Below are 15,817 nucleotides of genomic sequence, written 5' to 3' on the forward strand. Positions count from 1 at the left end.
ATCCCTCCCCCCTCCCCCCTAATTTGTAATTTTGAAATGGTACTGAGTTAGATCTCTTTCAACTTTACTGAAATCTTTTTTGTTTTTATTCTCTACTTGCATTATTTTTAACACTTTTTATTACGGATTTGAGAGTTAAATTTTTCAGCTAGTTTAACAAACGAATACTTCTCTATCTTTTGGAAGAAAGGATGTGCTATGTTGTTTTGTTTGGCTTTTTTTGTTATTGTTGTTGAAATGGAATCTCAGTCTCTTGCCCAGGCTGAAGTACAGTGTCTCAGCTCACTGCCACCTCTGCCTCCTGGGGTTCAAATGATTCTCCTGCCTCAGCCTCCTGAGTAGCTGGGATTACAGGCATGGGCCACCATGCCCAGCTAATTTTTGTATTTTTAGTAGAGACAGGGTTTCGCCATGTTGGCCAGGCTGGTTTTGAACTTCTGACCTCAATCTGCCCACCTCGGCCTCCCAAAGTGCTGGGATTATAGTGTGAGCCACCAAGCCTGGCCTGTTTGGCATTTTTTAAGTTCTGGGAAGATATTATCCACAACTGTCTAAGTGCTATCATAGGAAGGAAAAAAAATTGGAAAGAGAGATTGGGTTCAGATCCTAGAAGACCTTATTTTTTTGGCTAACAAGTTTGGTCTCTATCCAGCAGACAGTGGAAAATCAATAAAGAATTTGTAAGATACCATTTAGCTTTGAATTCTTAAGAGGAAAAACTTGAGTGGTTCACTTGTTAGTTTCCATGTAAACTTTGTGATGTAATTGAATAGTTACATGAACTGTTTTTTTGCTTATGGAGAACCTGAAGCATATGTGGTATTGTTAGTGCCTGTGCTATGATAATTCATGTTTATTGAGGCCATACTCTGTGTCAGGTAGATAGTACTCTACAAAATACTTTACATGGATTGTCTCCTTCAGTCTTCACAGCAAACAGGACAAGGGAGGGGCTAGTGTTATCCCCATTCTAATCTCATCAGAGGAGAAGTTTAAGGCTTATAGAAATGAAACACATTATCCAGGATTGGATCCTGTACATATAAAGGATATTGTTGGAACAATTAGTGAAATTTGCATGGGGCCTGTTGATTAGATGGTAATTTTGATCAATGTTAACTTCCAGATTTTGATGATGATTTTGTGGTTAGATAGGAGAATGTCCTTGTACTTAGGATACACACATACACAGATACACACACACACAGAGTATATGTATACATTGAGATATTAAGTGGGCATTATGTTTGAACATTCTCAAATGGCTCAAAAATGTTAATGTTTCATAATCTGGGTGACAGGTATGAGAGAGTGTGTGTCTTTACTGCCTTTCTACTTACTCTAACCAAGGTCATGTATCATCACAAAGTTAAATATATATTCAAGAGATCTGTGGTACAGCGGGATGACTGTAGTTCCTGATGATATATTGTAAATACTTGAAAAATGCAGAGAGTAGATGTTGAGTGTTCTCATCGCAAAATAATGGCATGAGGTAATGATTTGTTAATTAGCTAGTTAGCCATTTCACAGTGTGTATGTGCCTTCAAACATGTTGTACATGATAAATACAATGTTCTCTGTTAAAAAATTGTTTTAAGAGTTTCACAGCATAGTATAATTGTTATTGAATCTAAGATTGCATAATACTGTTAGATTTTGTTTTTAGTATTTTCATATTTAATGACAGAATTAAATTTTAATATAAATTTATTTTATATTAAAGAGATTTTATTTTATAAATAAATATATAATAAATTTTATATAAATAAATATATATAAAATATGTTTTATATATTTTACAAAATATATGTAATATATATTTTACATATAAATAAAGAGAATTTATTTTAATATAAACATTTAATAATTTTAAAATATTTTTAAAAATTAAGCCAATTTTTATTCATTCCTCATACTAATTGATTATTCTCACTTTAACATAATTGCTTATCACTTTCAGGTTTCTTCTAAATCAGATTGTTTGCCTTTTATAGTAGTTATACTCTGAGATTGCTTAGTAAATGTTAAGTGATTGTGGTGGTTTGTTTTTGTTTTTGTTTTTGTTTTTTGAGTGGACACAAGGTCTTGCCCTGTTACCTAGGCTGGAGTGTAGGGTTGTGATCACGGCTCACTGCAGCCTCCATTTGGGCTCAAGCAATCCTCCCACCTCATCTTCCCGAGCAGCTGGTACTACAGGCATATACCACCATGTGATAGTGGTTTTTTTAAAAGGCTCTTTTATTGTAAGCTTGTAATTTACAATGGACTGTTAAACACATTTTATAATTTATACATTTTAATTTAGTTTTAAATGTTATTTAAAAATAAGTATCTGATTTTTGTTTTAACATAGGTTATCTTATGATGAGGCTTTTGCTATGGCTAATGATCCCCTGGAAGGCTTCCATGAAGTAAACCTTGCTTCACCTACTTCTCCGGACCTTCTTGGTGTGTATGAATCGGGAACTCAAGAGCAGATTACCTCACCAAGTGTCATCTACCGGCCACACCCTTCAGCTTTATCCTCTGTACCTATCCAGGCAAATGCATTAGATGTTTCTGAACTTCCTACACAACCTGTGTATTCATCCCCCAGACGTTTAAATTGTGCGGAAATATCTAGTATCAGGTAGGAAATAAGTAAATCACTTATTTTGGATTTTTTTTTTAATGGACAGTTTGCTTAGTTACTGTATTTTAAGTTTTACTATTTTTAGAAAATTTGAATAACTTAAGTGTGCCTGTGTAAAGAAATACATGATAATGTTCTAGAATAGGGTTGACAAACTTTTTATGTGAAGGACCAGATAGTATTTTAGGCTTTGCTAGCCATACAGTCTCTGTTGCAGCTATTCAACACTGCCTTTAGAGTTTGAAAGCAGCCATAGGCAGTATGTAAATGAATTAGAGTGGCTGTGTTCCAATAGAACTTCATATATGGATGCAGAATTTTGAATTTCATTTAATTTTCATTTGTCGCAAAATACTCTTAAAGATTTCTTTTCAACTATCTGAAATTGTAAAAACTGTACTTGGCTCATTGATGCCTTATAAAAACAGGTGGAAGGCTTCATTTAGCCTGCAGGCTATAATTTGTTAACCCCTGCTCTTGAGTAGCACTGTCCTGTAGAACTTTCTCTGTTGATGAAAATGTTCTATTTTTTGTGCTATCTAATGTCAATGATAGATATTAACCACATGTAGCTACTGAGCACTTGAAATGTGGCTATGACTGAGGACATACTATTTATTTAAATATGAAAGCTACCAAATTGGGTAGCACAGTTCTAGAGCTGTGTTTTAAGCCAGTTCTATTGGAGCATATGCTGATATTTTCTGAAAATTGTCTTTGTCCTTTACAGCTTTCATGTTACAGACCCAGCACCTTGTTCTACCTCTGGAGTCACAGCTGGATTAACTAAATTAACTACAAGAAAGGACAACTATAATGCAGAGAGAGAGTTTTTACAGGGTGCTACTATAACAGAGGCTTGCGATGGCAGTGATGATATTTTTGGGTTGAGTACTGATAGTCTGTCTCGCTTACGAAGCCCATCTGTTTTGGAAGTTAGAGAAAAGGGCTATGAACGATTAAAAGAAGAACTCGCAAAAGCTCAGAGGGTAAGAAAGAAGATATCTTATTCTTCCATATATTAGAAATTAATATATCTCCATGGGGTGGGGCAACCTACAGAAATGAATTCATGACAGTTGTACATTTATCCTTCACATGTGCCCAGCCTCAGCTCCTGTTAGGCAGCATTTAGGAATCCGTGAAATTGGTTGGGTAGTAAAGAAGTTCATTTAAGACTACTAACTGGAAAAATGTGGTTCTGTTAACTCTTCTGTGCCCCACTGCATTGCCTGCTCCCTGTCTTGTATTATCTGTAATGCAGATTGAGTGGGCCATATTCCACATGCAGGGTTTTCCCTCCTTATTACATGGCTGACTAGATGGTTATTTACTTGAAGTCATTCAGTCTAAGTCATTTTGTTTTGAGGAGTTTAAGCTGAGTTTGAATATTTTCTGTATCTTACCTTGGATAATTTTCTTTTCTTGGTAAATTATTGTGTTTCCCATTTGGTCATCTTTAAAGTTTCTGCTATTTATTTCCAAACTTGTGGCCATATCTTATTCTTTTTCTGAGTCTGCAGTTAAATTTCAGAGGGAAATTTATAGAATGAAATGCATACATTAGAAAACAGGAAAGGTCTCAAATGGACAATCTAAGCTCCCGCTTTAAGAAGCTATAAAAAGAAGAGCAAAGTAAAACCAGAGCAAGTAGAAGGAAGGAAATAATAAAGAGCAAAAATCAAGGAAATTGATAACAGAAAAGATAGAGAAAATGAATGAGACAAAATGTTGGTTCTTCAAGAAGATTAATAAAATTGCAAACCTCTAGCAAGACTCACAAAAAGAAGACAGATTATTAGTAGTAGGAGTAAAATGTAGGATGTCACTGGAGACTCAGATCAAAAGTATAATGGAATAATATGAAAAACTGCATATATAAACCTGCCAAACTAGGTGAAATACCAATTCACATTTAGAAAATTGAGAAGGTAGGGCAAACATTTATAGGTGTAATTTCCAACCTACTGTGACATTTCACAAACATATATTCCCACCCTTTCCCTAGCATACTTGTCTCTCATGAGCATAGTATATTCATTTTTTTAATCCCCAATTCCTTCCCAAAGGAAAAGGATGTGGTGAGATGTGGTTGCATTTTGTTTCTGTCATCTGACTCAGACTTTGTTGTCTTAATAAGACAGTATTTTAATAAAATCACACATTATATAGAGGTAAAATTTTGAATGTATATATATCCATCTTTGAGAACATGTGGTTATTGATCAGAATGGATTGCTAATCTCTTAGCTCACTTGAGAATTTCTTTTGAAATCTCTAATTTGCTATGTTTAGAGATACTGTTGAGATAATTGAAATGTTGGTGTGTGAACACATATATGTGGTGACTTTTATGAAGAGTGTAAGATAGTATTAGTATTTACTTAGATCTCAAGGCTTAAAAAGGACTCTTGAATATAAAAATACTTCCTGAATTGTGACAACTTGTGAATCAAAACTATGTCAATAGCCATTTTCTTTAGTCCTATTATCTTGAGAGGCCATTTTCTATACTTTTCACTTACTTGGTTAACTGTTTGTGTCTTCCTATTTAATACCCATTTCCTATAGATAGTGTATAGTTAGGTCTTGTTCTTTTGATCCTGTGTAATTATCTCTGTCTTTTAATTGGTGTTTAGACTATTTACATTTAATGGATAATGATATAATTTGGTTTAAATTTAGCATCTTACTGTTTGTTTTCCATTTGTCTCATTTGTTCCTTTTTCCTTTTTGAATCCTTTCTTTTGAATTAATTCTATACTTTTAAAACAATTTCATCTTCCTGTGGCTTTTATCTTTGTTGTGTTAATTTAGTGATTGCTTTAGGGTTTATAGTAGACATATTTAACTTATCACTTGTCTACCTTCCGGCAATATATTACTTTATATCTGGTGTACAGACCTCACAAAAGTATACTTTCATCCCCCCCCCCAGTTTTTGTGTAATAGTTGTTGTATGTTTTACTTCTTTGTGTGTTTAAACCCCACAAGACACTATTTTTTTGCATTAAACAGTGTTATCTTTTAAAGAGATTTAAATAATAACAAAGAATCATATTTCTTTACATAGATAAACACCAGAAATGTTAGCTACATGGGCATCTGTGTGTTCATTCCTTTGGTATTTATTTCTTCATGTGGATCCAGATTTCCAACTGGTAGCATTTTTCCTTTGGCTTGAAGGACATCCTTTTACATTTTTGTTGTGCATGTTTGATGGTGATAAATTCTTTTAGCTTTCGTATATCTGTGTTTTGAAAGATATTTTCACTGAGTAAAGAATTTAAGATTGATCATTTTTTTTTTCTTTCAGTACTGTAAAGATGTTTCTTCAGTGTCTTCAAGCATGTACATTGTTTCTCACAAGAAGTCTGCTGTTACCCTTACCTTTGTTCCTCTGCATGTTAGGTCTTTTCTCTCTGGCTGCTTATGAGAGTCCTCTTTCACTGGCATAAGCAATGTGATTATGATTTGCTTTGGTATCGTTTTCTTCAGCTTTCTTATGCTTGGGATTTGTTGAGCTTCTTGAAGCTGTAGGTTGTTAGTTTTCATAAAATTTGGGAAATTTTGACCTTTATATCTTCAAAAAGTTTTCCATTCTTTCTGTCTCTTCTTTCCTGTGGATTCCTATTACGTGTACATTAGATGGCTTACACTTATCTCACAGCTCACTGGTGTTATAGTCTTTCATTTTAAAATCCTTTTTTCCTCTCTCTGTTACATTGTGGATAGTTTCTATTGCTATGTGTTCAAAGTCACTACTCTTTTCTTCTGAAATATCTAATCTGTTAACCTCATACAGTATATTTTTAAACTAGACATTGTAGTTTTCATCTCGAAGTTTGATTTGGATCTTTTTTATATTTTACTTGGCTCTGCTTAATATGTTGGGATACAGTTTAATAAATGTTTTGTTTCTAATAACTATTTCATCTCTTCAGATAATAAGCTGGGGCAAATCTGGGGTACACCTTTTATTTTTCATTTCTGGGGGATCACTGTCTTTTATTGCGTAATATCAAATGCTTCACATTGTTGTTCCTTATATTTTTTCAGAGTTTTAATTGTGTCAGACAGGTGGTAAATCTAATCCCTATTCCTCTATCTTAATTGGAAGTGAAAGTTCTACTTACTCATTTATATTATTTCATTGTCTACCCTACCCTGTTCAAGTACTCCTACATTTATACATACGTGCTTCAATAATTCTGAGATTCATGAGGATAAGGATTGCGTATGGCTTTGCTCATGATTGTATCTTAAGCATATAATGGATTTTCAATACATTTTGTTGATTAAATGAATATATACATGTATATGCAGTTAAACAGTTGTTTATATACACACATGCCTGATATATTAGGATGATGCTTATAAGTAACCCCCAAATTTAGTGACTTTACCTAATAGAAGTTCATTTTTATTCATTTAACATTCTGAAGCAAATGTGCATAGTTGGTAGGCTGTTCTCTGTGAAATAATTCAGAGATTTGTTTCTCCTCTGTTTGGGGCCTTTGTAATTTCTTAGGGTTTTATTGTTATTTGTATCTAACCATGAGACAAAAGAGAAAGACAGCTTAGAGAAGGTACAGCTTCTTCTAAAAAACCTTGGCTTATATATGATACACACCACTTTTGCTCACATTCTATTGGTGTGAACCTCTTTCATGCCGATACCTAGATGTATGGTGGGCTGGGTATTGTAATCCCTGGGTGGACAACCACTTCCCAGCAACAAATCCATACTGTGTATGTAGGGGGGCCAAGCACGTGGTCACTTATTTTCAGGTGCAGGGAGGCCAGAGATTATGATGTAGTCATTTAGTTGATTGGCCTTCCATAGGATATTGCTGAAGAGCAGCTTTTAGTGGAATTCTCAGGAGGAAGTTGGGCTTTAGTGCATTGTTATTAAGTGTAGATCCTTGCACTCTACTCCAAATCTGCTGAAATCAAATTATTATGTTGAGGTTTGGGAATATGCATTTTCAGCAAACTTGTTGATTCTTACATTCACTAAAAGGTGAAATCTGCTGTAAGAGGTTACTTTCAACTTTTATTTTTCTTAAAATGAGCTGGGTGTGGTGGTTCATGCCTGTAATCCCAGCACTTTGGGAGGCCGAGGCGGGCGGATCATGAGGTCAGAAGATCGAGACCATCCTGGCTAACACGGTGAAACCCCTTTTCTACTAAAAGTGCAAAAAATTAGCCGGGCATGGGGGCAGGCACCTGTAGTCCCAGCTGCTTGGGAGGCTGAGGCAGGAGAATGGCGTGAACCCGGGAGGTAGAGCTTGCAGTGAGCCAAGATTGCGCCACTGCACTCCAGCCTGGGCAACAGAAGAAGACTCCGTCTCAAAAAAAAAAAAAAAAAAAGAAAAGGAAAGAAAATGAAATGACTGAAATAAAGCCCAGTAGGATAGCTTGCAAAGAGAGTCATTGAAAAACACATACTTGCGCTAACCCTATTCAGTATTGGTTCTACTAACTGTAGCCAAAGACATTTGTAAACATTAACAACTTTTTATATGAGATAAAACTATAGATTTTATTTTACTTGTCAACATAAGCTGCATCAAGTTGAAGACACTTTTATTAGGGATGATAGCAGCCATTTAGTTCATCCTTAAAGAACTGAGGGTGCTGGGAATTTAACCATGTCAATGCAGTCTTTTTTACATTATTAGCTGAAGAAAAATGGATGCTTTTTAAATATTTTTTTAAGATTGCCAACAAATAATTCTGAAGGAGCCAAATAAGGATTGCAAGGTGTATGCCTAATGATTTTTCGTGGAAACTTACAAAATTGCCCTTGATGAGAGGAATGAGCAGGAACATTGTTGTGGTGGAGAAGGACTCTGGTGAAGCTCTCTTGGGCATCTTTCTGCTATAACTTTGACTAACTTTCTCAAAGCACTCTGATAGTAAGCAGATGTTACCATTCTTTGGCCCTCCAGAAAATCAATCAGCAAAATGCCTTGAGCATCTAAAAGATTGTTGCCATGACCAGTCCACTTTTGCTTTGACTGGACCACTTCCACCTCTTGGTAGCCATTGCTTTGATTGTACTTTGTCTTCAAGATCATACTGGAAAAGTTATGTTTCATCTCCTATTACTCCTATTACAATTCTTTGAAAATGCTTCAGGATCTTCTCTCACTTGTTAAAATTGTTTTCAGCTTTTATTTTAAATTTAGGGGGTATATGTACAGGTTTATTACCTGGGTATATTGTGTAGTGCTGTGGTTTGGGATACGAATAATCCTGTCACCCTGGTACTGAGTATAGTACCCAATAGTTTTTCAGCCCTTGTTCCCCTCTCCTGTCTAGTAGTTCCCAGTTTCTGTTTTTCCCATCTTTAGGTCCATGAGTCCCCAGTGTTTAGCTCCCACTTCTAAGTAAAAAAATGTGATACTTGGTTTTCTGTTCCTATGTTAATTTGCTTGCGATAATAGCTTCCAGCTGCATCCATGCTGCAGCAAAGGAATTAATTTTGTTCTTTTTAAATGGCTATATAATATTCCTTGGTGTATATGCACTACATTTTCTTTATCTGATCCACTGTTGATGAGCATCTATCTAGGTTGATTCCATATCTTTGCTATTGTGCATAGTACTGGGATGAACATGTGAGTGCATGTGTCTTTTTGGGAGAACAATTTGTTTTCTTTTGGATATATACCCAGTAATGGGATTGCTGAGTTGAATGGTGGTAATTCTTTCCCAAGGCTGATATCCAGAATGGTGTTTCCTAGGTTTTCTTCTAGGATTCTTATGGCTTAAGGTCTTACATTGAAATCTTTAATCTATCTTGAGTTAATTTTTGTATATGGTGAAGAGGGTGGGTGTTCCAGTTTCATTCTTTTGCATATGCCTAGCCAGCTATCCTAGCACCATTTATTGAATAAGGAGTCATTTTCTCATTGCTTATTTTTGTTGATTTTTGTCAAAGATCAGATGGCTGTAGGTCTATGGCTTTATTTCTGGGTTCTGTATTTTGTTCCGTTGGTCTATGTGTCTGTTTTTGTACCAGCACCATGCTGTTTCGGTTACTATAACCTTATAAAATAGATTGAAGTCAAGTAATATGGTACCTCTGACTTCTTTTTTCAAAGGATTGCTTTGGCAGTTCAGGCTCTTCTGTGGTTCCATATGAGTTTTTAAATAGTTTTTTTTAGTTCCATGAAAAATGACATTGGTAGTTTGATAGGAATAGTGTTGAATCTGTAGATTGCTTTGGGCAGTATGGCCATTTTAACAATGTCGATTCTTCCAGTCTATGAGCATGAAATATTTCTTAAATCTCTTTGTGTTATCTACGATTTAACAGTGTTTTATAGTTCTCTTTGTAGAGATCTTTTGCCCCCTTGGTTGGATGTATTCCCAGGTATTTGTGTGTGTGTGTGTGTGTGTGTGTGTATGTGTGTATGTGTGTGTGCGTGGTTTTTTTAAAAATTATTTATTTATTTATTTATTTTATTATACTTTACGTTCTAGGGTATATGTGCTCAATGAGCTGAGTTCAGTTGCTGGATATCCTTGTTAACTTTCGGTTTCGTGGATCTGTCTAATGTTGACAGTGGGGTGTTAAAGTCTCCCATTATTATTGTGTGGGAGTCTAAGTAAGCCTCTTTGTTAAGTCTCTAAGGACTTGCTTTATGAATCTGGGTGCTTCTGTATTGGGTGCATATATATTTAGGATAGTTAGCTCTTCTTGTTGAATTGATCCCTTTACCAGTATGTAATGGCTTTCTTTGTCTCTTCTGATCTTTGTTGGTTTAAAGTCTGTTTTATCAGAGACTAGGATTGCAACCCCTGCTTTTTTTTGTTTTCCATTTGCTTGGTAGATCTTCCTCTATCCCTTTATTTTGAGCCTATGTTTGTCTCTGCACGTGAGATGAGTCTCCTGAATACAGCACACTGATGGGTCTTGACTTTATGCAGTTTGCCAGTCTGTGTCTTTTATTAATTGGAACATTTAGCCAATTTACATTTAAGGTTAATGTTGTTATGTGTGAATTTGATGCTGTCATTATGATGTTAGCTGGTTATTTTACTCATTAGTTGATGCAGTTTCTTACTAGCATTGATGGTCTTTACAATTGGCATGTTTTTGCAGTGGCGATTATTGGTTGTTCCTTTCCATGTTTAGTACTTCCTTCAGGAGCTCTTGTAAGGCAGGCCTGGTGGTGACAAAATCTCTCCAGCATTTGCTTGTCTGTAAAGGATTTTATTTCTTCTTCACTTATGAAGCTTAGTTTGACTGGATATGAAATTCTGGGTTGATAATTCTTTAAGAATGTTGAATATTGGCTTCCACTCTCTGGCTTGTAGAGTTTCTTCCGAGAGATCCACTGTTAGTCTGATGGGTTTCCCTTTGTGGATAACCCGACCTTTCTCTCTGGCTGACCTTAACATTTTTCCTTCATTTCAACTTTGGTGAATCTGACAATTTTGTGTCTTGGAGTTGCTCTTCTCGAGGAGTATCTTTGTGGCGTTCTCTGTATTTCCTGAATTTGAATGTTGGCCTGCCTTGCTAGGTTGGGGAGGTTCTCCTGGATAATATCCTTCAGAGTGTTTTTACAACTTGATTCAGTTCTCCCTGTCACTTTCAGGTACACCAATCAGATGTAGATTTGGTTTTTTCACTTAGTCGCATATTTCTTGGAGGCTTTGTTCATTTCTTTTTACTATTTTTTCTCGAAACTTCTCGCTTCATTTCATTCGTTTGATCTTCAATCACTGATACCCTTTCTTCCATTTGATGGAATCAGCTGAAGCTTGTGCATGTGTCACGTAGTTCTCATGCCATGGTTTTCAGCTCCATCAGGTCATTTAAGGTCTTCTCTGTGCTGTTTATTCTAGTTAGCCATTCGTCCAATCTTTTTTCAAGGTTTTTAACTTCTTTGCGATGTGTTCAAACATCCTCCTTTAGCTCGGAGAAGTTTGTTATTATCAATCTTCTGAAGCCGCCTTCTCTCAACTCATCGAAGTCATTCTCTGTCCAGGTTTGTTCCGTTGCTGGCGGGGAGCTGCATTCCTCAGTTGGAAATGCAGAAATCACCCATCTTCTGTGGTGTTCACGCTGGGAGCTGTAGACTGGAGCTGTTCCTATTTGGCCATCTTGGACCCATAGATTGTGTGTGGTTATTTTAAATGGGATTATGTTCTTGATTTGCTCTCACCTTGAATGTTATTGGTGTATACAAATGCTGCTGAATTTTGTACACTGACTTTGTATCTGGAAACTTTACTGGAGTCATTTATCAGTTCCAGGGGCCTTTTGGCAGAGTCTTTACAGTTCTTTAGGTATAAAATCATATAGTCTGTAGGAGAGGTAGTTTGACTTCTTCTTTTCATGTTTTGTTGCCTTTTACTTTTATCTCTTGCTGGATTCCTCTGGCAATCCAGAGTGGGCATCGTTGTCTTGTTCCAGTTCTCAGGGGGAAGCCTTCCAATTTATGTCCATTCAGTATGATTTTGGCTGTGTCATAGATGCTCTTATTATTTTGAGGTACATTTCTTTGATGCCTAATTTCTTTAGGGTTTTTATCGTGAAAGGATATTGGATCTTACTGAACGCTTTTTCCTCGTCTGTTGAGATGATCATATGGCTTTTGTTTTTAATTCTATTTCCGTTGTGAATCACATTTATTGACTTGTGTATATTGAACTAATCTTGCATCCCAGGAATAAAGCCTACTTGATCGTGATGAATTAAGTTTTTGATGTGCTGTTGGATTCAGTTTGCTAGTATTTTGTTGAGGATATTTGAATCTGTGTTCACCAAGGATATTGGCCTATGTACTTAAGTGTGTCCAGGAGGTCTGCCTGGGCATGGAGCAGAGAGGACCCGCCTATGCGAAAGCCTCTGCACAGGAGGAATGAGGCAACTCAGGCTGCCGAACCAAGCATGCAGGTGATTTGAATGGCTGGAGATGTGCCTGGGCATGTGGCAGAGAGAATCTCCCTACCCTAGGATCTCTAATTTTTGTGGTAGCAGGTATTATTCTTTAGTTTCTATGTTTAGAACTCTCTCAAGGATATCTTGTAAGGCTCATCTAAAGGGAACGAATTCCCTTAGCACTTGCTTGTCTGGAAAATGTTTTATTTCTCCTTTGCTTATGAAGGTTAGTTTTACAGGATATGAAATTCTTGGTTATCGGGGGACCAGCCCCCAATATTTCAACATAGGTTCTTTTCTATTTTCCCTAAGTGTCGGCCAGTCTGAGAAATAAAGAGAAAGAGTACAAAGAGAGAAATTTGACAGCTGGGACTCCTGGGGTATTGGCATCATGTATTGGCAGGTTCCATGATGCCCCCTGAGCCACAAAACCACCAAGTTTTTATTAGGGATTTCAAAAGGGGAGGGGAGGTACAAACAGGGAGTGAGTCACAAAGATCACATGCTTGAAAGGGCATAAAAGATCACAAGGGGAAAGAGGCAGAGCAAGATCACAAGGCCAGGGCGAAATTAGAATTACTGATGAGTTTCCATGTCCCGCTGAGCACACATTGTCATTGATAAACATCTTAACAGGGAGCAGGGTTCGAGAGCAGACAACCAGTCTGACTAGAATTCACTAGGCTGGAATTTCCTAATCCTAGCAAGCCTGAGGGGCGCTGGAGGAGACCAGGGCATATTTCATCCCTTGTCTTCAACTGCATAAGGCAGATACTCCCAGAGCGGCAATTTTAGAGACCTCCTCCTAGGAATGCATTCCTTTCCCAAGGTTATTCCTTGCTGGGAAAAGAATTAAGTGATGTTTCTCCTATTTGCTTTCTGCAAGAAGAGAAATGTGATGCTGTTTTGCCCAGCCCTGCAGGCAGTCAGAGCTTATGGTTATCTCCCTTGTTCCTTGAAAATCACTGTTATCTTGTTCTTTTTTAGGATGCCCAGATTTCATATTGTTCAAACACACATGTTTTACAAACAATCTGTGCAGTTAACGCAATCATCACAGGGTCCTGAGGCGACATGCATCCTCAGCTTACGAAAATGATGGGATTAAGAGATTAAAGATGCATAGGAAATTATAAGAGTATTGATTGGGGAAGTGATAACTGTCCATGAAATCTTCACAATTTATGTTCAGAGATTGCAGTAAAGACAGGTGTAAGAAATTACAAAAGGGTTAATTTGGGGAACTAATAAATGTCCATGAAATCTTCACAATTTATGTTCTTCTGCTGTGGCTTTAGCTGGTCCCTCCGTTCGGGGTCCCTGACTTCCTGCAACACTTGGTTAGAATTTCTTTTCTTTCAGAATGCTGGAAATAGGTCCCCAATCTCTCCTGGCTTGTAAGGTTTCAGCTGAGAAGTCCAAAGCCTGATACGGCTCCATTTGTATGTGATTATGTAATCTAACCTTTTTCTCTGTCTTTAAGTATTTTTGTTTGTTTGTTTTGTTTTGCATTAACCTTGGACAGTCTTGTGACTATGTGCTGTGGCGATCTTCTTTTTGGATAGTATCTTGCAGTTCTCTTGATTTTTTTGTATCTGGATGTTTACTTTTCTAGCAAGGTTAGGGAAATTCTCTTGAATTATTCCCTCAAATATGTTTTCCAGGTTATTTACTTTTTCTTCTTCTTAGGAATGCCAATAATTCATAGGTTTGATTCTTTTATGTAATCCCATATTTCTCAACGACTTTGTTCATTTTTTAAAATTCTTTTTTTTTTTTTTTTTTGTTTGACCAGGTTAATTCAAAGACTATTTTTCAAGCCCTGAAATTCTTTTTTTCTGTTTGGTCCCATCTGTTGCTAAAGCTTTCAATTGTATTTTCACATTCCTTAAGTGGATTTTTCAGTTCCAGAAGCTCTGATTTCTTTTGAATATGTTTATTTCTTCTTTTATTTTCTGGATTGCTTTAGAAGTTTCTTTTATGTTGATTGTCAACTCTGTCTTGGATCTCATTGATCTTCCCTGCAATTCATGTTTTGAATTCTTCATCTGTCATTTCTGAGTTTACATTTTAGTTAGGAACTGTTGCTGGAGAGCTAATGCTATCCTTTGGTGGTATTACTACATTTAGAGTTTTCATTGTGCCAGAATTCTTTCACTGGTTTCTCCTCATCTGGAGATGGTTGCACTTCTAATTTTTGTAATTATTTTCATGTGGGTAGAATTTTTTTCTTTGCCTATAATTGTTTTTTTCTTTTCCTTTCTTTCCCTCCCTGTTGGGGTGTGACTGTAGAGAATGCTGGGTAGATTCTTTTGGTTTTGCTTCTATAGTTCTGTGCACTTCTTTCAGCAGGTTTTATATTGGGCTGTGCATCTGACCTACAAGCCAGTAGATGGTGCTTATAAGAGTCAGTTGTAGCCAGTGCTGCTGGGTATATACTTGTTTAATGGCAGAAACTCTCTGTTGCCTCAGGCGGTGGTCTGAGCTCCCTGCTTAGCTCCAGGAGGATGGGGCCATGATTGGTGAGAAGGACTGGGCAAATCTGCAAAAGGTTCACTCATGGCAAGCACAAATACCAGTGCTGAGGGTGAATCCAATGGGCAGCTACCAGGTACCCAGAAGTTTGCCTAGGCATGGAGCTGGGAATCCCCTTCAGCCCTAAGTTCCCTGCATGGGGAACGGGGTGGCCTAAATTCTTAATCTAATAGAGTTGGCGCTCCAGGTGCCTGGAGGTCTGCATGGTCGCGGAGCAGAGAGGACCCACCTATACCAAGGCCTCTGCACAGGAGGAGTGAGGCAACTCAGGCTGCCTTACCAAGCATGCAGGTGCTTTGAATGACTGGAGATCTGCCTGGGCATGTGACAGAGAGAACCCCCACAGCCCCAGGATCTCTGCACAGGAAGGGTGGGATGGCTCAGACTGCTGATTCAGGTGAGTGGGATCTCTGAATGTCTGAGATATGCCTCTGTGAAGTGGAGAAGACCCCCTTTAACCAAGATTTCTACACAAGAGGAATGAGGTTACTCAGGCTCCTGAACCAGACAAGCAGGTGCTTTGAATGTCTGGAGATCTGCTTGGGCATGTAACAGAAAGGGTCCCCCTACACCAGGATATCTGCATGGGAAAGGTGGTGGGGCAGCATAAGCTGCTGATCGAGGCAAGCTGGTTCCCTGAATGTCTGCAGATCTGCTTGGGTGTGTAGTGGAGAGGATCTCACCATGCCATGATCTACATCCAGGAAGGATGGTGCCAGCTCAGGCTGTTGAACTAAATGCGCAGG

General features: G+C 37.3%; 1 protein-coding gene across 10 annotated transcripts in view; it reads left to right on the forward strand.

Moving 5' to 3' along the window:
• RAB3IP (RAB3A interacting protein) overlaps nucleotides 1-15,817 on the forward strand; it is a 64,302-nt gene that overhangs the window by 15,626 nt on the left and 32,859 nt on the right. For all 10 annotated transcript variants that reach the window (XR_002515699.2, XR_004176115.1, XR_001892757.3 and 7 more), the window contains exons 2-3: nucleotides 2,357-2,632; nucleotides 3,366-3,624. Coding sequence is in view for 7 of the 10 variants with exons in the window: in XM_003906765.5 (XP_003906814.1) it covers nucleotides 2,357-2,632; nucleotides 3,366-3,624 (535 nt within the window). In the remaining 3 variants the exon portion in view is untranslated. The remainder of the gene's footprint in view (nucleotides 1-2,356; nucleotides 2,633-3,365; nucleotides 3,625-15,817) is intronic.

Source organism: Papio anubis, chromosome 9, assembly GCF_008728515.1.
Source record: "Papio anubis isolate 15944 chromosome 9, Panubis1.0, whole genome shotgun sequence".
NCBI classification, from domain to species: Eukaryota; Metazoa; Chordata; class Mammalia; order Primates; family Cercopithecidae; genus Papio; species Papio anubis.